This window comes from Polypterus senegalus, chromosome 4 (assembly GCF_016835505.1).
Source record: "Polypterus senegalus isolate Bchr_013 chromosome 4, ASM1683550v1, whole genome shotgun sequence".
NCBI classification, from domain to species: domain Eukaryota; kingdom Metazoa; phylum Chordata; class Cladistia; order Polypteriformes; family Polypteridae; genus Polypterus; species Polypterus senegalus.
In genome coordinates this window covers 2,762,807-2,789,872 of record NC_053157.1, presented here as the reverse complement: position 1 = coordinate 2,789,872, position 27,066 = coordinate 2,762,807, and the positions used below count along the sequence as shown (strand labels likewise).

General features: G+C 46.2%; 2 protein-coding genes across 8 annotated transcripts in view; one reads left to right on the top strand and one right to left on the bottom strand.

Moving 5' to 3' along the window:
- The window catches only part of fam13a (family with sequence similarity 13 member A), a 256,286-nt gene extending 236,826 nt beyond the window's left edge, over positions 1 to 19,460 (top strand). For all 5 annotated transcript variants that reach the window (XM_039750166.1, XM_039750162.1, XM_039750161.1 and 2 more), the window contains 3 exons: positions 13,824 to 14,023; positions 14,866 to 14,967; positions 17,526 to 19,460. In XM_039750166.1, the coding sequence (XP_039606100.1) occupies positions 13,824 to 14,023; positions 14,866 to 14,967; positions 17,526 to 17,646 (423 nt within the window). In that variant the 3' untranslated portion in view covers positions 17,647 to 19,460. The remainder of the gene's footprint in view (positions 1 to 13,823; positions 14,024 to 14,865; positions 14,968 to 17,525) is intronic.
- A 5,541-nt stretch (positions 19,461 to 25,001) lies between these two features.
- LOC120527090 (probable E3 ubiquitin-protein ligase HERC3) overlaps positions 25,002 to 27,066 on the bottom strand; it is a 101,120-nt gene continuing 99,055 nt past the window's right edge. For all 3 annotated transcript variants that reach the window (XM_039750157.1, XM_039750159.1, XM_039750158.1), the window contains exons 23-24: positions 26,885 to 26,987; positions 25,002 to 25,489 (exon numbers count right to left, since the gene is read on the bottom strand). In XM_039750157.1, coding sequence (XP_039606091.1) covers positions 25,281 to 25,489; positions 26,885 to 26,987 — 312 coding nt within the window. In that variant the 3' untranslated portion in view covers positions 25,002 to 25,280. The remainder of the gene's footprint in view (positions 25,490 to 26,884; positions 26,988 to 27,066) is intronic.

The window sequence follows — 27,066 nt, the reverse complement described above, 5'->3', positions numbered from 1 at the left end:
GTGATAAAAGTTTGAATGTGACGTCAGAGTCTCTGTTTACTATCTACATGGGACAGAAAGCTGCTATGCACAATGCTTGATGAATGTTTCGATGTGGTGAAGCAAAATGCCGACATACAAATCCATTCGTGGTGCTTTGGTATTCAAGCGTCGCATATTCCCCATCGTAATGACACAACACATTTGAAAATTCTCACAAACCATCTTTTGTGCCGTCTTTTTTTTTTTTCTGGGGCTTCCTCCTGACCTGACAGCAGCGGCAAAGAGCAATAGATCACCAGACAGAACACAGCACATGTATGACATTCCAACTTTCTGCACATTTAGAATCCTTAGATTTATATTGATATCACTTTCATGATGAAATGCATTAAAGTATGTATGTTACATTTTACAAATAAATCGTTATTTCCGTTTAAATAATGAACACTGTTAATAATTACACATATGGGGGTGACACGGTGGCAGAGCGGTAGCACTGCTGTCTCACAGGGAGTCACGTCACTGGTATTCCCTGCCTGGAGTTCTCATGTTTTCCTGCTGGGTTTCCTCAGTGTGCTCCGGTTTCCTTTCAAAGATATGCAGATGTGGTGACACTAAAATGACGCCAGTGTACATGAGTGCTTGTATTCACCTTGCGATGAGCAGATGTCTCGTCCAGGGATTGTTTCAGCCTCGTGCCCAATGCTTGCTGGAATGGGCACATCCCTGGATTGATGGATTTAATCATTAAACATCCTTTTCAGAGACATTGCGGTAAGGTGTCCTTGGAATTTAATGGCTGTTCCAGGCAGTTCACAACACATTGACGCCAAACCTGTTCTCACCGTGATGATATCTCGCTCTGCCACCTGGTGGATTCCTTCAGATTTACGTAAAGTACGTTCGCAAGTATAAACAGTAAAACACTTGCGTAGCAGGAGCGCCCGCTGGAGCATGCGTCACGTGAAGTATAAACCTGGCCTAAGACACACAAGGAGCAGTAAAGGCTCAGGAGGTCCACTGAGAGTTGACTTCAAAGAATGGAACTAGAAACATGAACAGGAGATGACCAAGAGTCAAGAGAAGCAGACTTTACTGGAACACCAGGCAAGAGAGGTTCAGACACACGTGGATCCAGAGGAAAAGTGCTGAAGGTACACACAGGGAAAGGGATAACCAATACTTTTCAATTGATTCTGTTGACAAGTAACGTGGCCAGTTACTAATAAGAGAGTTAACTCTGTGGTCCTCAAGCTCAGTACTACAGTCCACCTTTAACTGCAAGTGTTCATCCTGAACACCTTCTGACTTTGTAGGGATTATGTGATGTTTGGGATCCTTCATGACCGACCTACGTCATAGACACTGTGTCCTGTAATTACACTTTGTCCCCCAGTTGTCGAGCTGAAATACACCCATGAAATAACACACTTGTATTTCTTTCGTTATCTTCACTCCATTTTGCTTACTAACTCCTGCCTAGGAGTGGGGGAAAGGCCATTTCTGTGCTTAACTTCTGACATAGCTTTAAAATGAATTAAACAAGCAGTTATTTTCCAGTTTCTGCCTGTGGGAATCTAGCAAACATGCCTGTGTGTGACATTAATTATTGCTCTCTTGTTTTTTTTTTTTAAGATTTTGCTCTTTTTAATCTTCTGGTCTGTTAAGCCTTTTCTTTATTAGCTCAACACGTGCATTTTATACTGATGTAGCAATGTCCCTTTGTCATTTGAGCCTGTGTCTGTACTGCTCATATTTGGTCACAACAAAACGAGTCGACTCCACTGGAAGAAAAGGTGAATTAAGACGTTTAAAAATTTGGTTTAAAAAAAAAAAATGCTAATTTCTGAATTTTGCTTACATGTAAATTTACTTACAGATTTCTGAATGCAAAATAAGAGAAAAAAAAACCTAATAGATTATTAGATCTGTAATGTACGGAAGCGTACTCGGGCCACGGTGGAAAAAAAAAAACCTAAATGTCGAGATAAAAGTCGGCATGTTGACTTTATTCTCGCCATTTCCACTTTAATCTCAACCATTTATGTCGAGATTAAAGTCAATATTTTCACTTTATTCTCGTAGTTTATTTTGTCAGTAGATTGTCGCAAACTAAACTTCATCTTAAAATGAATGTTAGATTTTCTCAAACCCCATCATAAATTATGTAGCACATTAAATGCTTTGTGTTGTGTTTCCTGATCCATGTTAATCACTACATGCTTCTTAAACTGATTTCCTCTTGCACTACGAGCTCTAAGTTGATAACTAGTTTTAATTTCTCAAAGACGTTTATCGTGTGGTGTTTGGTTATGTGGAGAAAGAAAAAGGAAGGATAGGAACTGGGGGTTTGGTACGTCAGACAGAGACAGCACGCATGCAATAAAGAAAGGCGCTCAGAAGAACATCCATTGAATTCTGTGTTTGTGTGTCCGACCACCAGATCACGAGCCCAACATTTACACAATATTTCAGTTAAAATATTGGCGCCTTTAAGAAGCACGTGACGATTCACAGCTGGGTCGGGGAACACTTAACACAAAGCATTTAATGTGCTACATTAAGTTATGACGGGGTTTGAGAAAATCTAGTAAATTAAACATTGATTTTAAGATGAAGTTTAGTTTGCGACATTCTACTGACAAAATAAACTACGAGAATAAAGTCAACATGTCGACTTTATCTCGACATTTAGTTTTTTTTTTTTTCTTCGCTGTGTCTGTATTTTTTTTTTTTCACCGTGGCCCTAATGCTCTTCCATAGTAATGCCCGGGGCACATACAGCCGCCCTAACCCCAACACAGACAGGCAGGACACTAATTGCCACACAGCACACGGTTTAATTACAATAGACAGTCCAGCACACCTGCACGTGAGCTTCGTTCACTTCCTACCGACTCAGGCCATTGAGTGGTGGTGATTGGCTGCTTTTATAGGCCACCCAGAAGGAGTGCATGTGCGCAATGAGCTTCTTCTGGCAGCACTTCCAGGTGTGAAAAATCAAGAAAACTTGTGACTTGGCAGTCGTAGTCGCATTAAGGCACTGTACAGGTGTGTTGCTGTTGGTATAAAGGACCCCCAGTGGTGGTTGTTGACACACTTGTAACCTGAAAGTCCTAAGTGTGCATAATGGCACTCAGTTTTGCCTTCACTCTCCTCCTCTACTACCTCCAGGGGGTCCCATAACTGAGCCTTTTAATTGATTTGGACGTCCTATCTTGAAGTGGTGTTGCCAGCCCAGCACACCACACTGGCCGTCACAGAGTTGTAGATTTTGTGAAGGACGTCACTTCACACATTAAAGAAGAGCAGTGTGCTATGGAAGACGAGCCTGCTCTGCCAATTCTTCTGTAGCTCCTCTGAGTTCCTGAAACCCCTTCAGCCTGTCATGACCTACATGTACAATGTGACTTCCTTGCACACATGACAATATGGACCCCCTAAAGCCATGCCTGGAATGTAGTGAATGTACTACCAAGGAGATTAAAATTCATATCTAACAGCATACATGCATTGTGTTTATGTAACAATTCATTTTTAGTTGCATGCATTGGCTGTATTTAGTACTTAAACCCTCCATTTTTATTACCGTACTTCAAAATCCCCATTTACAGGATTTCTTTGTTTTTCTCTTACCATACTTTTTTTTTTTGTTAAAAAACAATTTTGAGCATCGCTTGGAGAGCAAGCAAAAATAACCCACAACATAAAGACCACAGAGCATCAAAGACCTCAAGGGACATTAGAGGTTGACGCCTCGCCAACAACAACAAGCCGCTCCTAAGGGACACTTGCATCATCACAGTCGCGTGTGCTCATGGGGGCTGCTTTATGTACTGCTAGGCGTGGAACACTGAGGTCTGATACCTGGGAGCGGGAGCTGATCTTACTAGGAAGAGCAGACATGGACTGAAAGTGGTGGTCAAACTCTGTCCTGGGAACGTCTGCTGGTTTTTGTTCCTCTCCATTTCCCAGTCAGTCAGTCAGTCATTTTCATTCGCGCTCATCTCAGCTGGCCTTTTGCATTCATAAAAGCACAGCAGTGTCATTTTGATATTTGCTAGCCAAAGTACTGGGTGTTGCCTGCGTGTGGGCTGGGGATGACAGTCAGTCAGTCAGTCATTATCCAACCCTCTGTATCCTAACACAGGGTCACGGGGGGTCTGCTGGGGACAACTGTCTTTTTAAAATTCAACATGGCTAATCATACAGCATAATGAGACAAAACACCGTAATCCAGTGAGGCAATGAAATTATTGTCTCCTGCCCCACCTTTTGACACGGACTGGTCACTTGATCACTTAGTTTTGGCACATTTAAAGCCTGGTCCTGAATCAAAATGTAGTACATGTGGATCTACTGCTAAGTGAAATGCAGTACCTGAATTAAAATGCACTTTTTTATTACTTTTTAAACCAGTAAGAAAACTGTGTGTCATATTGAACAGCAAACATTCATTGGGTTGATGCGTTTTGAATTAAATCTGTGCCAAAATTAAACAGCCCACTTGCATATGTGTTACATTTCAACAGAATTAACACTTTGGGTTGCGTTTAATTTTAGCACAAATGATCTTCCATACAGAGCTGCATTGTGGGTGGGTAGAATGGAGGATTTCCAAACCGCCAATTCAGCACTACACTGTGTGCACAATTATGAAGCAAGTTGTATTTTTGAGGATTCATTTTAATATGGAACAAATACAGAGCTATCAGTCAATCCAAAATGTTAATAAACCTGAAACTTGAATGTTTTACAAAGGAAATGTGAGAGTGAACATCATCAGGGGGATACAAATGTGTGCACAATTATTAGGCAACTAAAGGAAAAACGAAAATGTTCCCATCTCACTTGTTTGTTTTCATCTGTTAAAGTGAGAATAATAAGCAACTCAAAATTTACAAAGAAATATTTCTGACATTTCAAAAAAAAAAAAATAAATAAATCCGTGCCCAATATAGCGCCCCTTCTTTCAATAACACTCATAAGCCTTCCATTCTTGGAGTCGGTCAGTTTCTTCATCTGTTGACAACTTTCTGTGCAGCAGACGCTCTTCAGAGACGTGTTCTCTTTCCCTGCCCCGTAAATCTGCCGTTTAGGAAGGGCTTTAGGTCAGGTGAGGAAGGCGGCCATGTCATTATTCTGTCATCTTTAAGGTCTTTACTGGCTGGCCACGTAGTGGAGTTCTTCGATGCATGTGGTGGAGCATCGGCCTGTATAAAAATCAGGGTCTTCTAGAAAGATGCTGACTTTTTCTTTTACCGCTGCTTGAATAAAGTGTCTTTGTCTTCTAAAAACTGGCGGTAGGTTTGGGAGTTGATTTTGAGTCCATCTTAAACCTGAAAAGGTCCAACTAGCTCATCTTTAATAATACCAGACCATACCAGTACCCCACCTTCATCTTACTGGTGTCCGAGTTGAAGTGGAGCTCTTTGCCCGTTATTGATCCAGCCACAGGCCCATCCATCTCCTCCGTCAAGAGTCACTCTCATCTCATCAGTGTCTTCAGATACTCCTTGGCCCAGTCTTGATGTTTGAACTTGTGTCTTGTTCAGTGGTGGTCGGGTTTCAGCCTTCCTCACCTTGGCCGTGTCTCTGAGCACTGAACACCTGGTACTTCTGGGCACTCCATATAGTCTGCAGTTCTGGAATATGACAGCACTGGAGGATAACGGCTTCCTGACAACTTCATGTTTGGTTCTTCTCAAATCTTTGGCCGTTAATTTGTGTCTTTCACGTTTCTTGTGGCCCTGTTGAGTATTTGCAACAAAACGTTTGATGGTTCTGTGATCACGCCCCAATATCTGAGCAATTTCAAGAGTGCGGCATCCCTCTGAAAGACTTTTTATAATTTTTGACTTTTTAGTGTCAGTTAAATTTCGTTTTTTGGCCCATTTTGCTTGAGGAAAACAAGCTGCCTAATAATTGTGCTCACCCACCTTGATGTGGGGCGTTGGTCTCCTTAGGCCACACCCTCCCTCATTACACAAACACACATCACCTGATACGCTTAAATCCAATAACTATTCCAGTTTATACAGCTTGGAGATGGAATACCTCAATGGTCACAATACTCACTTGCCTAATAAATGTGCACACAGTGTAGAGTGTCCGAAGTGCAGACTCTCTGATTTGTCCGTGCCTGACTGGATTCTGTTCATCACAACATCTTCTTCCCTGATTGGTCACCTTTCACAGAAGAACGATGTATTTGAACATAGCGGACACGGTGGAGTTGCTTTCCATAGCACACACTTGTGTTACTTACCTGTATGCACCTAAATTGGGTTTTGTACATCTTGACTGCTGCCTGCATGCACAAAAGACAAATACTTTACCAGTTGCTACAGTTTAGCGATAAACGCTGTGTCCAGCACCATTACTGTCCTTTCAAGGATTTTTTTCCGCCAATGGAGGCACGTTCAGTATTGGTGAAAGTCTCTGTCACATTTGTGTTCATTTGTTTCAGTGTGATGGAGATAACTTTTCACTTAAAAACACGTAGCTTTAGTCCAGGGATATCCAGCTCCGGTCCTGGTGGGCCGCAGTGGCTGCAGGTTTTCATTCTAACTGCCATCTTAATTAGTAAGCCATTTTGGCTGCTGATTAACTTGTTTTGCCGTAGTTTTAATTGACGTGAATCAGACCCTACTTAGTTATGAGCGACCGAACAATAATGAGACACAAAATGAGCCGCCACATGACCAGCTAAACCTGAAAATAAAGACAGGTGAAGGTCTCTGTCATGTTGGTCTGCTCAGGTCACCGAAAACATCTTGATGGTGGTCTTAGAGAAAACAGAAAATCAACCGTCTGCTGTAGCAGGAGAGCAGCAACAAGTCCTGATATCCAATAACGGCTTTAATTAACAGCAAGAATTGGCTTCTCAGTAAGAAAGTGGTTGGAGTTTGAAGCCCCAGTATAGCTGGTCATCTGTTGGCTCGTTTCACGTCTCACTTCTGGTTGGCTGCCATTTAATGAAGAAACAAATCATTTCAGGGGACTGAATCCTTAAAATCAGGGCAATTAAAATAAAGGCAAAGGGAGTTAATTAGCAGCGAAAACTGCTCGCTGATTAGGAAAAGCGTTCGAATGAAAACCTGCAGCCATGGCGGCCCACCAGGACCGGAGCTGGACACCCCAGCCTTAAGTCCTTCAAGCTCATTTGAGAAGCTGATAGCCGCTCCGACTCAATGTCTCATCAAGATACTTGGAGTAACCACTGGCCGTGAAAAGACCAACAGATGAGGGTACACGGAAATGAAGAAATGCCATGAAGTGCAGTGTTTAAAATTTCAACAGCCATTCGGCCCAACAAGCTCACCATCCTGTTCATCTAATGTCTCCAAAATAACACCAACTTGGGACTTTGACGTTTTACTAATGAATGTCCTCAGATAGGGGGCCGTATTTACTGTATTTGTTAATGTGTTGAGCAGAAAGGTGGAGATTACTGGGGGCATCTCTGGCTTTACGTGCCTGAATGATTCAGAATGCTTAGAATTGTATTACAAGGGCCAGACGTTTTACTATGGACGCTGATATTTTTATTCAAAAAGCTCTAAAGGTTTATTTTCTTAATTGGTAGTTCACTAATCTGTATTTAGAAAGCTTTTTCACTTCAGTGTTTGTTTTTTAGTTATATATCTGAATGGACTGTCATTCATGAGTGTGTTTGTTTGTTTGTTTGTCATCCTTTATAAAATTCTGTTTATTGAATGAAGTAGAAGACAACAGTGAAGTGTCGCCATCTGCTGGAGAGAAAGCAGAAATGGGATTTGTATGCCGGGTGGTCTCCCGTTCCACATTATTGTTGTGTAGCGAGTGGCGTACGTTCGAGTTGAATGGGCTTTAGCGTAGAAAAATGAGGCCTCCCCCTGTGAATTGAAGTAAAATATAAGCAACATAAAGTGTCAGTGGTCATAATGAATCTTTATGGAGTTGTGTGAGTGATAACACCATTGATCTGTTCATTCTGAAACAACCTTGCAGTCACTGTGGACCCCCACGCAGCTCCCAGTGCTCGGCACAGTAGTCGTAGTTGTACAATTCTTACTTACATTTTCAGCTAACTCATCAACACATCAGCACTCCCTGGTGCCATGACAAGCAAGAACATCACAAGATACAGAACTTCCGTCCCACTTGGCTTCTGAGATCAGGTGCATTGAGGGTGGTGCGACTGTAAGTGCAGGGGGTTTGGGGGGATCTACTTCTCTATGGTACCAAACAAAAGAGGAGGCCATGATGAGAACTTGAGACGCTACAGCCTAATAAAACAAGTCTAAGTCCAATAGAAGACTATAGCCATCGATCTGTCAATCTCTGAGCGGCGATAACATTTGTGATACATCATGTGCTGTAAGCATTAGCGCTTTGCAGAGATTCCTCTACCAAATGTCATAATGCCGAGTCCATAGACAGACAAATACATCTGATGCAGACACATCTAAAAACAGAAAGTACATAAAGTTAAGATGATGGTAGTTCTGACCTTCTGAGGGTTTGTGCAAAATGAATGTTTTGTAAGTTTCCGTATGAATGAAGGCTTCATCCTGTTTCCTACGAATTCAGCCGTCACAAACAAACAAGTGTGCTGTCGGGATTCTTTTCTGGTCAGCCTTACGGGAATCTCCTCTGTTATCTCTTTATCAGTCCCAAATTACTTGATGGCAGGATTGCACAACTTGTGCAGAATAATCCAAGATAAACGTCGGGACGCTAAGCACCTGACAGCACACATTACAGATTGCCCTGCATTCCACTTCTGCTATTACTTGACTTCTTCTTCTTCTTCTGCCAGCACGTTATCCCAGACTAAGCTCTGGATATTTTTAAAAATTTGTCACTTAAATCCTGTAGTGAAAGTTGACTGCTGCTGTATAGCAAAGCCAGTCTGTTGGAAAACCAAAGTCCAAATGCAGGCGTCCTGAAAGGAGTTATAATTGTGTTATGAGGGTTTGAAGAAACAATGAGGAGGCCACTTGACGTTTGGTAGTAATGAATGCCAGCAAATCGTGAACTGTTTAAATTGTAGTTCTACATGTGAACATGGCCGTGTGTCAGCTGACTGAGTGATTGGTGGTAGACGTATATTGAAGACTTCATCATAGCAGGTGGACCAAGTAGGAAGTCCTCTAATAAGGGCTTGGCACCAGAACCACATGTGTGATTAACGAGTAAGAAAAAGATCTAACATTTCAACACAAGAGTTCGGACAAACAAGAGGAGACCATTCAGTCCATTTGTTGCTCATTAGATCGCCGCATACATTTTTAAGCAAACAAGTAAATGTCTTCAAGGGTCGACATTTTATCACATGCATTGTTTGAGAAGCCGAGTGGCTATCTTATCTGCACCCCATGCCCAATTTGTGCTGCACATGCAACAACAACATTTATTTCTGTCGCACATTTTCATACAAACAGTAGCTCAAAGTGCTTTACATAATGAAGAATAGAAAAATAAAAGACACAGTAAGAAAAATAAAATAAGTCAACATTAATTAACATATATTAAGAGTAAGGTGGTCCGATGGCCAGGGTGGACAGAAAAAACAACTCCAGACGGCTGGAGAAAAAAATAAAATCTGCAGGAATTCCAGACCATTAGACCGCCCAGTCCCCTGATGCAGACCACCATCAAGTCTTCATCGTGTGTGTGTGTGGATGACATTGTAAAGGGTGACACATTTGGCCACTGCTAAATACTCCATTGCTATACTTGCTGCCAGTGTGTATCATCAGGTACTCTGTGCTCTGACTATGGCATCCTGCTGTGGGCACTTCTCCATGACGCTTGCCTGCCCCGCTGCCCCACAAGGAATCCCACCATCAGCCAATTTCAGGTTGCCACCTGTTCAGTCTTAAGTTTCGTGTTAATGGCCAGACGGTAGAAGGATCCAAGGAGTTTGCACTTCCGAACGGTCTCCCTTTACCCGTGATGTCTTCTCCCCAGCTACTCGAGTGAATCTGATCGTGTCCATTTATTACAAAAACAGCCTGGCGTCCTGCATCACAGAGAGACGAAAGTAGCCAAGACTCAAGTGACAAGTGAGCCACATCACAGAAGAAAGCACCCCACAGAGACCTCCGTGAAACCAAAACACACACGTCCTTCATAAACTCCTTCGTTCATAGTGTTCATAGTAATTGGGACTCCCGTGAATGCCTGTGTGACTACCCAGGACGACGACTATTGCATACGTTTACAAATGTCAAAAGCTGCCTCAGGTGTCTTCAGAGACGGCTAGTTTGGAATCAAAGTCGCTAATTACTTAGTAAATTGTAATGGATTACTTTACTTCTGGGCCTCCGAGGGGACAGTATGTAATTTTATTTTCTTTTTCTGGGAAACAATCTGATGATCTCCAGATCCTGCTTCTCGAGAATTTCATTAATGTTGCTGCAGGTCTGACAACAAAATAGACCTTTAGATTGCAATATATGTTTGAAATGTCTTTTTGTTCATAATGTATCCATGAAGACAGACAAGGACAAACATCTAATCTTTGTGTTTAAGAGCTTTGAGAGATGCTGAATGTAATTCTTCTATAAACTCACAGGTTTCCAGGATGTAACAAAGCTGCTATTGTGATAACGGCGCTATATAGCGCCCGACCCGACACAGACTTGACAGTGAGGCACGTGTAAAACTCAACAAACTTTTATTTTTCTTCAGCTGGTGGGCACGTCTTCCCCGTAATCCCTCCAGCCACAACGCAGGCCCAAGCACTTAAGCACAGCACTCCTCTTCTCTTCTCTTTCTGGCACCACCAACCCTCCCAGGTAACCTTCTCCTCCTCCTCACCCGACTCTGGCCTCTGAGTGGTGGTCGCTGGCTCCTTTTATAGAAGTGCTCCAGGTGCTTGACCCACGGGTTCCGGCTGCACTTCCGGGTGTGATGAATATGCTGCCCACACGGGCTCAGGAGCCCCAAACACAGCACCCCCTGGCGGTGCTTGTGGGAACCAACAGGGCTGCACCCAACTCCAATTTCCAGGAGGCCCTTCTCCATCCCAGGGGGTGGCCATCTAGTGTCCAGGGCTGCTCCCCCAGAATACAGTGTGCAGGGGCGTCCCAGCTGGGCATGGATGCCAGCCACCATCCAAACTGTGCTCACATGACAGTATCGCCTATCGTACACCCAGAAATGTCTGCTTTACATGGCGTAGTGACTGCTGGACACCTGATGTGTTACGAGGCACACGAGATTAGATTACTACTTAGAAAGAAAAAAAAATGACATGTCATCTCGTCAGGGGCTCTGCCCTTTACTCATCCCTGCCTGTGTAATCCCATTCCCGCTGACTTCTACATTACTCTCCAATAAACTGGAGTTTTAGTTTTTCATTCTTTTTATTTTGCATTTATATCGCAAATTCACGCAAAAATTCTAGAAAATGTTTAGTCAGACAGAACTTTGGACACCAATAAATAAACGACCAAACAGTCTGGTGGAGAGCAGAACTTTAGGGACCTTCGTATCTCGACTCGGTGATGTCTTGGAGAATCGGAGAATAGGATTGGAGAGCTTGGTGGGCTGAATGGCCTGCTGTTGACCAAACTGACGTGATGTCGAATATCTAAATATTTCATCTGTAATGAAGAAAACTTGCACACGTCACAAGTTGGCACTTTGTTTCGCTAAATTAATAAGCATTAGTGGCGAATGGTGTTAACTGGCAAATTCACCAAAGTGGTTTCCGCCAGGGCTGTGGAGTTGGTAGATAAATCCTTCAACTCCGACTCCTTAGTTTCCGGTACTTCTGACTCCGACTCCTCTGTATTTAACATGCTAATGGATTTTCCATGTTGATTGAAGGGAGGCAACGTCCATCCATCTGTCCATCCATCCATCCATCCTGCTGTATCCTAACTACTAGGCAGCTGACTCTCTACTGTATTGGCCAGTTTAAACCCTGAACACACGTCAGGCCACAGCACACACGTGGACTTGTTAAACACGTTAGATCTGAAATCAAATGAAGACCCTTTTTGTAGTGTACGATAATCCAGATTATGATATGTGAACGTCCGGTTGTATAATCGCTCGGCTGAACTTCACACCAGTAGTAACACAGCTATGCACTGGGCTTTGTTCTTACATCAGAGAAGTACTTCATTAGGACTATTGTTTGTGAAATGGACATCTGAACTTGCTTTATTATTATTTTTTTTTTCATTTCAATTTAAATTTATTAGGAGTCGGTACATTTTTGCCGACTCCGACTCGAGGTACCCAAAATGGTCTCCGACTCCACTGCCCTGGTTGATGTTGCCATCTTTATTGTTGTTCACCGAAAATTTTCCTGGAAATTCACCATGTGGTTGGCTAAGATGACCTGTCTTCCGCATTGCCCCATGATGCTTTGCAAGGCCTTTGTGCCATCACGTAGCTGTTGCAGCCAATGTTGGGTGTGACAGCAGCCCCCCCACCGCCACACCCACGTATTTAAGGCCTAAATGTTAGCAAAGCAACTTTCAAATACATTTATGTTGCATAGTTTACTGCCAAGTAATGTAAAGAGTACGTGACACGTGTTTCGCCCTCATTTGGGCTCATCACACATTCACTGCACCCCCTCTCGAGGATCGAACCTCGGACGTCAGCATCAGAGACGAAGCCCCCATTACGCTGCTCCACTGCGTGCAGTTCGTTTATTTGACAGCCTGTAGGTCCGGAGGCGTTGCATTCATTGCGTTCGTAGTCTGAGTCCCGACCTGAATTGTGTGGCTGGCCACCTACCAGGTAACACTTGTGGTTGGTCCCCGAGAGGGATGAGGGCGAAACACGTGTCACGTACTCTTTACGTTATTTGACAGTAAACTTTGCAACATTTCATGATCTGCTTCTCGCAACTGAAGAGGGCACAGTGGCAGATGTTTGCCGACTGGCAGACCACCCACAAGCGTTGCCTGGTAGGTAACCAGCCACATAATTCGGGTCGGGACTCGGACTACGAATGCAATGAATTTAAACACATTTATACACAAAACACGCAGGTAGAAGGAAACTGGAAATGTGTCTTAAAGGTGATATCAGTTGTGTGGACTTGTGTGTGCAACACGTGCGCCATCCCTGCCCTTTGGTAGTGTTACCCAGAGTGCAGTGCAGTGCAGTGGATGCCAACAGGAAGGAGTGAAGAATCCATGTACTTTAGTGTTGTGCGTATTTTATAGCAGCGGCAGTGAACGAGCTGTACTTTTCAGTTCGAGAGGGGAGTGCCTGCTGTTAAGAACTCGTGTTATTTTTCTGATGTTTAATTCTGTCCGTTTTATCTCGGGGAGGTGCCTCACAGATCAGGTTGCGATAACCGTTCCAGTTATAGTTGGCAGACGCCTGCCTCCTTAGCCATCAGGGATCCTTAAAAGACCTCGGCACCTTCTCATTATTCGTCACTCAAAACTAGTTCCGTTTCTCCTTCCTCACCCACTTTAGTGCATTTCTCTGGGCTTCAGTGACAATCCTGAACATTTCAGCGATGATTCAGCAGGATTTGCTCCTCACCAATGCAGAAAAACGAGCGTTGCCTAAAGAATCACGTTGACGCGACTGGGGGTCCGAATGATTCATTTGCGTCTCCTATAGTGCCTTTCGTAGACGGCGCCGCCCCTCATTTGATACATTGGGTGACCCCGCCCTGCGCTGATTCCATGTGTTGGGGTCCTGCTTGTTACATTTGAGCTCTGTGCTGGTGTCCTGAAATTAACCGCTGCCTATGAGGAGTTGCGACTAATCACTTCCTGCGCTTTCCACCGTCCAGGTCACCCCTAACCGGCGTGGCTGCTGCTGCTGTTACGTTGCTCCTTTGATTGACTCCACCAAATTCTGTTTTGCAGGAAGAGGAAGAAGACGGCTCGGATGACGAAAACGGCTCCAGGACTAGCTTTGTGGTGACTATGAAGCCCGACTTTGCCGTGCGCAGCTTCCTCGATCAGCTGGACGAGGAGGTGGACGGCTTCATCTCTCCTGTTGACGAGAAAAGTCAGTCGAAAAATAGCCTGGATATGCGGCTCTCCAATCTGCACTCGGCAACCATGTGAGTCACGGCTTAGTGGCGCTTCTCGATATCGGATTAAGCAAACACAAACGGCAAATGAAATGTTTAACACATGATTCAGATGTCTCCTGCAAAGGCTGTTCAAATAATCTGTGCTGTGGGAGCATTCCCAGCTGTTCGGGCCACGTGTGCCCGCGCCTCTCAGCACTTTTCCAGCCGCTGAATGCCTCTGTCAGCACGGTTTGCGGGACTTGAATTGACTCGATGCCAACAGTCTTCTCATCGTTATAATTGGCCGCACAGCTGTCTTGCTGTTTACGATCGTTTTTTGGTTTGATGCTCTAAACTTGAAGTTACCGAAGTCCTCGAGTTCACAGGAGTTTAGCTCCTTGGGTCCCCGAGTTCAAATCGTAGCCCAGTAATTAACTCTGCCTGTCCTCTCAGGGTTTTCTCCTGACACTCTGTTGTCCTCCCACGCCCCACAGACATGGACGTTTGGTTAAATTGTGCGCCTGCCAAGTGGTCAGCCCTGCTAAATTAGAATACCAAGCGTCGCTCCTAACCTGGACAGCAATTGGCTCTGTGGGTGTTTTTCAAATGAAATGGATGGATGCAGCGGCAGACTCTGATGTGATATTGAAAATGTCTCCTGCGTGTGTTACACTGAGTGGGCACACCAGTGACTGACGAAAGATGAAGATGACGTTGGCATCGCTCATCCACACAGCTTGACTTGATTTTTGTTACCACCAGAGTCGCCTCATTTTGTGGTAGTGGACCAGGTAGTTGGATACGTGGGACCTGTAGAGAGGAGATGGCTAAAAAACTGAAAGTGCGGCTGCGCGTCTAAAATATTTGCTCTTGTTTGGTTTGTTCTCAAGGCCTGAACTGGTAGAGCATTTCCAAGAAGCAAGAGAAGATAAAAAGAGGCTCCGCAAGAAACTGCGAGACTTTGAAGACAAGTTTTTCCGGCAGAATGGAAGGTGAGTGAGTACGTGCAGATCAGCCAACAGGAAGATAAAAGACCAAAGCGTTGGGGGGGCATTGCAGTAATTTGATGTAAAAAAGAAACTTGTCAGAATTACGGCAGATAAGACAACTCTGGACTTTGAAAACAAAGGTTAGGTGATAACACACAACAGTGCGACAAATAAGACCATAAACGCTACTTCTAGGAGATTCGTAATCATCTTTCGATCCCTAAATATTGTGTATCGAGTTTAATGTTTAATTGAACACAATCTTTTTATTTTGAATTCTCTTGTACTTTACACCAGCATTTCATTTGTGTGACGGTGGATCTCAAAGTCAGCACAAATGATTGTAAAACGGTACAAACTACACGGAGTGTTTGAAGCAATTCAAGGAAAGTGCCGCTCGTCGAGTGCTGCTGGTGCCCCCCTGTGGCCGCTGGTCTTTATTAACTCCGTCATTTTGCATTAATAATAATAATTCTTCACATTTATATAGTGCTTTTTCTCTGTGCTCAAAGTGCTTCAGTGAGCGGGGAGCCTCTTCAGCCACCATTAATGTGTAACATCCACCTGAACGAACCCCCTAAACATCCCTCGTCTCTGATTGGCCATCCTGTTCACCATCTAAGAAAAAATGGCTGTCGTCATGTCATCCTGGTGGGATGAGAACACCACTGTCTTAATGGAAGAAATTAGGATGATGATGATGATGATGTAGCATATTCCTGAGTAAGGTGCGCCAGTGAACTCATATTAGCCCCTCTAAAAATAAAACATTGTATACAGAAACATATTCTGTTAGTTCTGAAGTACTTCTGATACATCCGGTTAACCCTCGGCACCATGACTGGGGCCCATTGTCTTAGGTAAGAGACATCAGCTAGAACTCTTTACTGGAAATGAATATTTTTAGCAGGACTCCGCGTTGCCCCTGGTTTGGGGGTGTATGTTGCCAGGCCACAGGTGCCCCAAGCAAGTCACTTTACCTCACTAAATGCAGAAATATGAAAACAGTTGCAGTATTAAAGCCTAAAGATGTCCGCCTTTGTTCCCACTTTAGAAATGGAGAAACAGCAACTGAGGATTGTGCCAACTGTCGGAGGTGCCACTTCCTCTGTTGTACCTGTAAAGTGAGAGCGAGTGAGTTTACCGTTCGACGCCATTAGGGTCACGTCAGCTGCTGTGCAGTTTACATAGAAGGGTCACCAAAGCAAGCAATTGTTCATTCAGTTCTGCGCCAACGTGCGGCTGTTTGGAGCTGTCCATTTGGGCGTATGTCTGATCACAGAGTGTGTATACCAGTCATTTCAGCTGAGGCTTTAGGGGTCTGATGTGGGTCACCAGTATGCATTCTTTAACTGCCACTTCAGAGGAGCACAAACCAGTCTTTGAGTCTCAGCGGCCACGTGCCAGGTGTGCGTAAGGGACGGGGATGCAGCACCGATGAAAACAAACCTTAAAAGACCCTACAGATCCAGAAAACACGAGACCCTGTAAGGTAATAATTACATACAGACACCTCCTTGTGAGTTTGGAGCCATTTGTTGGTCGCTGCATCACTACAGGAAGCCAGTCAGGCCAGGGATGGCTACCTCTGCAGCTTCATTTTACTGCGTGATGCACAAAAGGCTCTGCGGCCTGCACAGGCTGGTCTTGGCAGTCTCTAGAGCTTTATTATTACCTCGTCGTCGTTCTCCTATGACCTGTGGTAGATAGGGGGCGCTCTCGCTCCCTTGAACCCCTGTCCACGACTCCAGACACCAGGTAAATGCTGACTTTATTAAATCGGCACAGAGCACAAACCAATAATCACAATAATACACAACCCTCCACTCCCAGACGCGTTGCCACCTTCCACCCAGCTCAGCTCGCCATCTGGGAGCTCCCACAGTCCTTTTATATCTCCTGACCCAGAAGTGTTCTCCCTCCCCAGTCCATGTGACTCTCAATCCCTTCCGGGTCAGGTTCTTTTCTTCACCCCCATCATTCCTCTTGTCCACGTGTGCTTCTGGGGCGTAGGGAAAATAGCCGTTATTCCTCCCTGCAGCTCCCTCTTGTGGCCCCCATGGCATCCAGCAGGGCTGTGCATAAAAACTCCATTGTCCATGATGCCCGGCTGGTCTTCTGGGGACCTCCATACTGCAAGGAGGGCTCCACCTGGCGGCTTGGGGGTATTGGCCGAGATAAACGGCCGGCCATCCATCACAGGCCATAAGTAAGAATGGCCTCAGCTCAGTTGGCGGTAAATGAGCGCTGGCCAGCGTCTCCAGGACTTTGTTCTAACTGACTGTGGCCCCCCAGATGTTAATGTAACCCCCGTTTTTGTTTTCATGTCCTCCATTGTCTCACTGATCATGTCGATGGACAGACATTGTTAGGGTCCGTATCTTTATATTTGTGTGTTGTGTTGTGTAATCAGTCATTTGTGAAGCTTCATTTGCATTTTACCTGCCATGTTGTTACAGCGCCATACAAAACCAAACTGAATTGAATTTGGGGGGTTTGGTTGGTTTGTCCCATTGCTGCCATACTGGGACTTCAACTGCTTCTTCTGTTTTCTCCCTCAGAAACGTACAGAAAGAAGATCGCACGCCAATGGCTGACGAGTACAACGAGTACAAGCACATCAAGGCCAAATTACGACTCCTGGAAGTTCTCATCAGCAAGAGAGATTCTGTTCGGATGTAAGCGGGCAACGAGGTCCACTTGGTGCGGACGACTACTGTACCCTCGATAAATCCGAGGTCGGCGGCGGTGGAATTCAAATGGGCAGATGAAAGCTGCGACCCTCCGAGTTCAACTTAACGGCTTGCCAGAGGTCCTCGGATCCTGTTTGCTTTTTAAAACGTGCCAACTGGAAAAGCAACACGTGAAGATTGAGCAATTTTTAAACGTTTTCCGCGGAACATGCACAGACTTCCACTATTAGTGTATATGACCAGCAGGGGGTGCCATTTCAATTCCAAGTATGGCTGACCAAATCCAAAATAGCTGGCGTGGGATCAATTGAGAGCAAGGCCAGTGCGCCCCCTACAGGACAAGAGAGAGGGAGCTTTTCGAGAAACGTTACGACACGGTGATCTCGTAAAACACTTCGATTTAACGCTCCTTATTCCCCTAAGCAAATGATCATTTTTGATTTGGCGAGGCTGATGCTTTATTTGTTTGCTTTTTAATGCCAGCTGTTTTAATTAAGATGCTTACTGATGAAAGAATGCCAAGTAGACGTAACCGACCGCAAATGCATGCCCAGTGCCGGCCTTGTCCCGATGAGCCACTTGCGACTCAAACCTGCAGCACAGTCACAAACGGGCCACCGAAGCCTCGGGGAATTTTGTCCGCCTGTGTCTTTGAGGGTTTTGTGCACATTTTAAAGGGTGAAACGGGACGCCACTTGGGAGGAGATCCTGTCAGAGTGGCAAACCGCAGTCGAGAATTTAGTTTGGTTTTTGTTGCCGTGAGCGCTTTTGTTAGCTTTAGTTTCTACTTCATTTCTGACTTACTGACCGATTTCACAACATAAAGGGAATTGTAATCTTGGTGTTTTAAAATGAAACGCACACTTTCACTAAATGGCCTAGAAGTGTTGAAATCACCAGGGAAGTTCAGAGGGGCCGTGCAGTGTGTGACGCCCCCCAGTGGCAGACAGCGGTTTGCACTTGCATTAGTGTGTTGGGCCCGAGTTTGTGTCGCACGCACGTGAATTTTGTTTTTCGTTTTTCTATTCTACCTAAAGTAATGCTGTAGCGGTCAAATTCTCAACCAGTCGGCTTCATTTAATTGGTCTTTGAATGAGCGGCGACTTTTAAAGTGTCCTCCGCCGGTGGTCTGAGTGACGTCTCCTTTTAGAGAATTTAAGCTGCTAGACGTGATTCGATTTTCAAGCCTATTTTTTCAGATTAAAGATTGTTTTCTATTTTATTTCTGTGCTCCAAAGATGAACGAAATCATTAGTGAAATGTTGACAGCTGACCAAAAATGCCAACGCTGCATTATAAGCTTTGTTCAGCCAGGTCTGTGTAAGCATCGGGTGCGCAAAAATCTCCAACCTGGTGTGACGAGTGACTTACAGACCACCAGGGGGCGACTTTTATATAAAAAGCTACTGGACAATTTTTTCCTTCCCCGTTTTTTTGCTCCAAAAACTGAAGTTTTTCCGTGACCTGTTGATGTGTGGAGCCTGCAGAGGGCGCCACTCGAGTGGTCCTCGTCTCCGCACGGTCCAGCGGCCCACTGTCTTCTGCTTTTCAGCTACAAGGAACTTTACAAAGCGGGAGAGAAGCCAGCAGCCCGTCCCGGCTCGTCACTTTGGGAGTGTGGACCCCGATCGATGTTTACGTGATCGTGTGAGACGTCTGAATAATCGAAACAAATCGCTGCCTTGTGTCTTACTTTGTGTTTTTGAATGTAAACACTGATGGACAATTATGGGTTTGTACATTTTAGTACATGATAACAGCGTTTTATTTTCTATATTAAATATATATGAGAAAAAAACACAATAAACGGACTTCCTTTGTGTGGATAATCGAGTGTTACGGAAACGTAAAATAAGAAATGGTGTGTACAAGTCTCGGCCTCGTTTGGGGCAGCGCTTCGCAAAGGAAAACACGCGAGGTACGCACTTGGGACGGAAAATGACAATTCTGCCAGATATTCCAAATGGTGCAGAATTAGGTGGGATAACCTGTGGTGCCCATCACTGAAGCTCCGTTGAGCTGGCGTCTCACGATAAGGTCTTGAAGGTCTCACTTGGTCAGATTGTACCGCCGCCCCGGAAGAACAACTAAAACCCCGGGTTGCTGCAAGATCAGAAAACCGCCAGGGAAAAGCAGTTTGTTATTAAAAATCTTTCGGGGTAACGCGAGCGACGCTCATCCTTGTATAACGTGGTCCAGATCTAATTATGTAATTTTTATTACGCTATAACTTATTAATTTTATGAAATAGAAAAATCACCTGAAAAATCCCGGACCATTGAGAAGTGTGTGAACTGACAACATGAAGAATCGTCTTTGCGCCGAACTGGAATCCTGCCCGCATAAATCAGACATTTGATCTGCATAATTAGATCTGGACCACCCTGTATCTGACCCCTCACCACATGCCCCAGGTTAGCATCAGACAATAAGCATTACCACGATGAAGAAGATTTACATATAGACTGGAAAAAACACACAAACGAGTATAAAACGGGAATCAAAACCAACCTTCCACAGATTAGGGGGCGCGATGTTCTCACCTGAGAGAAACCGGTTTACTGTCCTTACAGTTCCTGAGCAAAAGGTTCAGTGGCAGCCGAACGATGACAAGGCAGTTCTGTCCTACCGGGCCCAAAGAGTCGATTGCCGTCTTCAGAGACGCGTGTCCCTCGTATCGCCGAGTGAGAAAAGAAACTTCCACAAGGTGGATTCTTGGCGCCAACTCGTTGCTTCTCCTCACTCCACCACACGTAGTCTCTCCTTCTTTTCTGGTTAAAAGTCTTCAGCCCCAATCGTCCTGTCCGTGTTGTGACCCCCCCCACCCCCTTACAGGTGTATCATCAGTAACCCTAAGGAGCCGCAAACTGACAACGGGACAGTAGCACGTGCCACACCCGCAACAAGATGAGCTGAAAGTCGAGAAGAGTGGATTGAGAAAGACCCCTGAACTTTCACGGGAGTTCCTACTCAAAGCAGTGGAAGCGGAGGCCTGTCCGGACTTGGTGGTGACCAGCAGGGGTCAGTGCCGGGGCTGCTGCTGTCTTCAGTATCCGTAAACAATGCGACCAGAAAATAACCAATCGGCGCGCCTCAGTAACTCCGTGATTCGCAGAGACGCCAGCTTATGTCCTCATTCCGCTTCGAGGAACGCGGTTAACACGCTCAGATCTTTCTCTGCCAGTAACCCGGTTATGTGGCCATGCAAACGCCTTGACCGGGTTACAGTTAAGGACTCCGTCGTCTGCGTGCGGCCAGTTGCACGTTTTGTTCGCTTGCCCGGAGTCTCGCGCGCTTTCAGCAGCCCTAGCGAGAGGCGCCCACTGAGATCAGAATGTCCGAGCGATCGCCTCATTCCTTCCCGTGTCTGAATAGAGTTCGTTAAGTTGATGTTGATGAGCTGAACGCGTTAAAAGTGATGTGCGTTACGTACTCCTTTTTAGGCATCGACTAACCAAACGCAGAACTTCTTTTATCGTGTAGCTGCGTTTCTCCAGGGTTGCCAAACAGTTTAAACTGGAAAAGGGATTCAGTAGGTGGCGAGACACGTGGCGAGAAAACTCCATCATGTTAAGCGTCTTCGTTTGTTCAAGAAATTCAAAGCAAAAACGATTCACACAAAGAAGAAAAGTCGAAACGCACACAAAACAATGCAAACCTTCTCGTCTGTTCTGTTCGAGGCTCCAGTGTCCAAGGCATCACACACGCTGCGTAAAATGACGTAACGGTGACACTCGGTCAACTCGGCGCCTTTCAGTGTGACAATCGGGGAGGAGAGCGTCGAGGCCATTCCACGAACTTGTTAGCTTATCAGCGGTAAAGCAGGATCCTTAAAACCTTCAAAGGCTGGACTCTGACATATTCGCGTGAAGAACAGCTGCTGCCACGCCATCATCGCGTATCGGGTGGGGGGGGCCGTATCTCCAGTTTGGTGGTCTTAGAATGGTTGTCACTGCTTTTTGCAGGTGATGTGGTCCTGTTGGCTTCATTAGCTGCTGAACCCCAGCATGCATTAAGTGAAGCAGTAGGGAGGAGAATCAGCATCTCCAAATCAGAGCTGGTGGTCCTAAGTAAGGAAATAAGCTCCTCCACTTGAGGCAGCGACTCATTTTCCCCCTCAGAGTGGAGGGTCTGCCTAAGAACCTCATTCGGGGGTCTTATTCACAAGGGGGACGGTGAGATGGACAGAAGGAGCAGAGGGGTGAGTGCAGGTGTGGGGTCCTGTAGTGATGGAGGAGGTGACGCTCTTGATTGGTCAGGTGGTCTTTGTCTCTGCCCTCAGCTGTGGTCCTCCGCTTTGGCCAACAACTGACATGTGTGGCTGGGCTCACCCTTAGGATTTGGAAGCAGAGACATCTGGCCGCTGAGCCCCCACACCGAGGGGAGCCGATTGAGGTGGTCCGGGTATCTGATATGATGCCTCCCTGTGGAGATTTTATGGGCAACATCTCCCCGAAGGCCTGGAAACGCCTTGGGGTCCCACAGTTTGAGTGGGCAAGTGTGGTTCTGGGGTAAAGGACACCGGGGTCTCAGTGCCAAGAGTGTAAAGAAAATGAATACGTCTGGTTGTGTTTCTCATGGAGGCCTGCATAAGGATGTGGGATTTAATGACAAACGCTGGCCTGTCACATAGAAAACGTGACACGTCCCACTTTATGCTTTGTGACCACTTGAGGACATTTTGTTTTTGCTGATGAGTGACATAATGAAGTCCTTGTCAGAAGTGACGATCCTCAGGCGTCCATTGGTTGACGTTCACCTCGTCGTCGTAGCGTCGCGCCAAAGGAGCTGTTGGTGGGCTCACTTATCTAAACGCAGGCCTTCAACAACGGTGGTCTCTCACCTCACCTCACCCAGGTGGCTCACTTTACAGAGGACACCAAAACTGAGTGGAGGGGCTGAAGATGGTGAGTCGGCTGAATTGTCACAGCAACACGGGGTCAGCCTGGCAGTTTTTTAGATTTGGGGACCATTAAGTGTGGCAGAAGGACATGTTGCGTCATTTCTGGAGACCCCTTATCTCATTTTGAGATGGCACAATTGCAAGGTCACAGGTTACTGAACACAGAGTCACAGACCTGGAAATCCTCAGCTGAGAGGACCTGCCGGTGACGTGACAGTCAGAGGTGTGAGGGTGACAGGCCTGTTCATGAGGTGCTCTAGTGCCACAAACTAAGGTCTCCTGGTCAGTGTGTCCATCATCAGGACCCCCAGAGGCTCACCCACCTGCACATCTCGGAGTGGACCCCTTAACTGGGATGGCTGGATGGTGCAGAATAAATCAAATGACAGAACTGTGACAGTGGGGACAGCCTGGTGGAGCAGACAGATCATCACAGCCACAATTTTTAGTCTTTGTCTGACAGGCAAAGTACAGGGGGACCTGGTGGTCTACCACGAGAGGACTCTCATCGTCCAGGAGCAACCATACTGTGAGTGGTCCATAGTGACGAGGCGCCTGCCATCTATCTTTAGATGTTCTCCACTCGCTGTAGCCTTAGGGACACACTGAGCAGGTGACAGAGGACACCACACCGTTGGACCCCACAGTCGTCTCCTCTCTCGGTCTTCACTTACTGAGGGGCCACACTGATGGCCAGAGGTGACATGGCAGGAGTTGTTGATGTAGTAAGGATGGTGTGGGGGTCTGGATGGTGGGAGGAGGTGAAAATTCATAGAAGATAAAAAAAAAAAATGGAGTGTGTGTGTGTGGAAGGTGAGGGTGCAGGACCACCCATCCTGAGCCTGGTGAGCTCCACTAACCCCCCCCATTACGGCCGTCAGTGACCTGTTTGGTGGTGTTGGGGGGGGTCCCTGTCTGTGTTTATCAGGCGTCTCCTAGGAATCGCACCGGGATAAGAGTTTAGGACGTGAGAGGAGTGAGGCGTCCTGCAGCCCCTCCTGGTCACCTCCCGATTCTACGACTGTCCTTATTTGACACACGTGATGACGTTTTGTGGTTTTCTGATCCGAATGCTGCGGCTTCACCGCTAAGAGGAAGAGGAGGAGGAGGAGGAGGAGGATGATGATGAGCAAAGAAGAAGCAAAAGGAAAACGCAACAGGGCAGCAGCTACAGAATCGGTACAAATGACAAGATGACAAAGTGACGGGGGCATTCGCCAAATGAGGGTTACCACGAGTTAACAGCCAAGGCTCCTTGGACCTCCAGAGTTTCACCTTTAGGGGGTCCAACTGGTTTCCAGGATTGTGGTAACTCCATGGTGAAGGCCGACGGGTCCGACTCATCCTGCCAGTTCTAGGGGGTCAGATGGTGGCGCTTAAATGACGAAGAGGAGCCGGCGAAGCAGGAATTCAACAGCAGCAGCAGCAACCCTTTGATTGTCCTTTGTGTTGCGCTGCACTTCCACTCTCAGTCGAGCCCGCCTGGCACCCCCTGCAACAGCCCACGACACGACACTCCACTCTATACTATGGCAGACAGAGCAGCACGCGTGGCATTGCCCGCTTTGTGTCACCTTAAGCTCTGCTCCTTTTGCCTGATGTGTGGCTTCAGCTTTTGTTGTGTCACTTGTTCTGAGGCAGCAGGTGGCAGCAGGTGGCACCAGGGTCCATACTTAGGGTTTCAAAATGGCATGTCTTGTCCTTGTCGCCCTAGAGAACAGCAATGCCGAATTTACTCCAGATGGGTGAAAAGGATTGTAATACTTGGTCTGAGCCAGCAGGTGGCACTGCTGTGCAAACTTGTAGCATCTATCTATTATAGAGTGCCTTTCATAGCAAGCCATCTATCTATTATATGCCACCTTTCACTTCTATCTAGCCATCTATTATATAGCGCCTTTCACTCGTATCTATCTGTCTGGGCTGACTCGACAGAGTCCGATGGGCTAAGCGAGTCCGTTGATCGCTCGGCCGTCAGTTCCCTTTGTTCAGATCAGGCCCATGTGTGTCTTTTAAGACTTTGTGTGGTGGTCTTCTCTCTCGGTGACTCTGCCGGTTGGCCACTCTAATTAACCAACAGCCCTCTTTACCACCAAGGTGCCACTCTAACAGGCCAAGCCGCCAATCCTGTAAGCCACACTCGGCCCAATCTGCCAGGCTGGGCTCTTCTTCAGTTCTAGGAGGGGCTCACTGCCCGCACCCAGCCTCAAGTTTCACCACAGGGTGGCACTCTAAACGGCGGACCCTCGGTGTGCCCCTTCCTTTCCCTTTCTATTCTGTTCATTGACAGCATGAAGGAAATCCGAGCAGAAACAAACAAACTAAAAATCGGAGACACAAGTTGCGAGTCGGAGGGACACGAGAGCAGCGCCTCCATCAGGGGAAGCCGAGAACAACGCCGGTCAGTAAAAAACTCACAAGAAAACATCGGAGGCGTCCCGTTTGCACCTTTTTTTTTTATTAAAATGTAAAAAGAATTTCAGCTTTAATGATCATTACGGTTGACTTCGCTACCAAATAAAATGAATTCATCCTGATCTGATTTGTACAAAAAGAAAAGCCTAAAAAAATAAGGATTCGTTTCGCAGGCCGTCGTCTCTGAGGGTCCGAGACCTTGTAAACCACAATAAATAGTGCAGTGAGAGTCACTTAGAAGACGCGTAAAGTGCATGAAAGAGCGTGAGCAAGCGGAGAGACCCGCCTGCGGACCACCCGGCCCCTCACACCAGGCTGAAGCCCTCGTACTGCTCGATGGCCTGCGTCAGCCTTTTCCTGAGGACCTCCTTGCTGGTGTAGCGCGGCATGTCCAGCAGGTTGTAGCAGGTGTGCGCCACGGGCAGGTGCTGCTCGCTGCCCGCCGTCGACTGGATGATGATCTGCAGGCTCTCCATGCCGTAGATTGGGATTCGATCGCTGCCCGTCAGGAACACTGAGGGGGACACAAAGGCAGAGGTGAGGACCCCACGCCACTCTGACAAAGGCACGCAGGCCCCCGTGAGCGACTACGCGGTCATCAAGGGACGAGGGGTCCCACCGACCGTCCATCCATTTTCTGAACCCGTTCCTCTCCAAGTTCATGGCTGTTGGGGGGCTCAAGCAGTTGATAAACTGCCCATGGCACAGATGGCAGCGCCATACAGGATACGAGCCAAATGATGCCAGTTCAGCTCGAGGTCTTAGGATGGTGGCAGAAATCTGTCAACACAAGGAGAACAAACCCCCTGAACTCACACACACACACACCTGAATCGAGTCCTGGGGAACAAAAAACCAATCGTGTGTGGATATCGATGTGAAGAAAATGCCAAACTATTCCACTAGATGGACGTATGACTGCCCGTGAGTGAATATCGTTTCGTTCTCTCTAATAAATAAACCGACTTTCTCGAATGTTTATCCACACGCTCTTTCTTCTTCGATTTGTCGTCAAGAACGTAGAAAACAAAAGAGCGCAGGAAGCGTGTCTGCCTAAAGCCACGACTGAGAGGTTAGATGACCGCAGTCTTGTTTGAAAATCGTTGTAAGTATGGCGTGATGACGTGAAAGAATCTCGTGTTCAAAGTCTCCGTCTCATGGGACTTCATGCCGCGCCAGCATTTTTGGAATCTTTTAATTCTCGCTGGCAACACGAATTACACGATCGACAAGTCTACGACTTAAAGTTTAAAGCCAAACAATCTCTACATACTTCTGTCATATCGCCTACGTCCATATATACTCACACTCCGGCCCCTGGGCGTAACCTTATCGCCGCTAAGTTAGCGAATGAGAGAACAACTCAACAGATTTCAATCAGGTTTTTTTCTAGAATTTGCTGGAACATTCCGTTTGATTTTGCGACTTTCTCATCACGCCAAGTATCAGAGTTCGCTTGTGGCAGCGATTTATTAGGGCGACTCCGAGAGAGACTCATCGGGCTGCGGGGACAGGGGGCGGGGCCCTTCTCACTCACGCTCCGGCCCCTGGGCGTAACCTTAACTCCGCTAAATTAGCGAATAAGAGAATGACTTCATGGATTTCGATCGGATTTTTTTCTAGAATTTTCTTGAACATTCCGCTTGATTTTGCGACTTCTCTCATCACGGTAAGTATCAGAGTTTGCTTGTGGCGCCGATTTATTTGCGCATATCTGAGACAGAGGCTAATATAAATCTTCTTCTAGACTAGCTCCTCATCCTCATCATCAGTTGTCCCTACCCCTCACCACCCGCCCCGTGCCCAACCATGCCAGGGCAGTCAGTCTCCGCTCTCAGTGACCATGAACTGGACAGCCAGGCTAGAAAATGGATGGCTGAATATTAAAAAGCCAGAAAGATGAACTTACATAGAAACTGCCTCTTCTTCTCCAAGGGAAATTCATGGAAAACCTGCCAGAACATTTGCACTGTCGGGTGAGCGGCCGAGTATTCACCTTTATAAACGGCGTTCTGTAGAAAACGACACATAAACAAAGCGTCACATACGGAGGGCACAGAAACCAAGCGGGCCTCTTCATTTTTTTTCCTG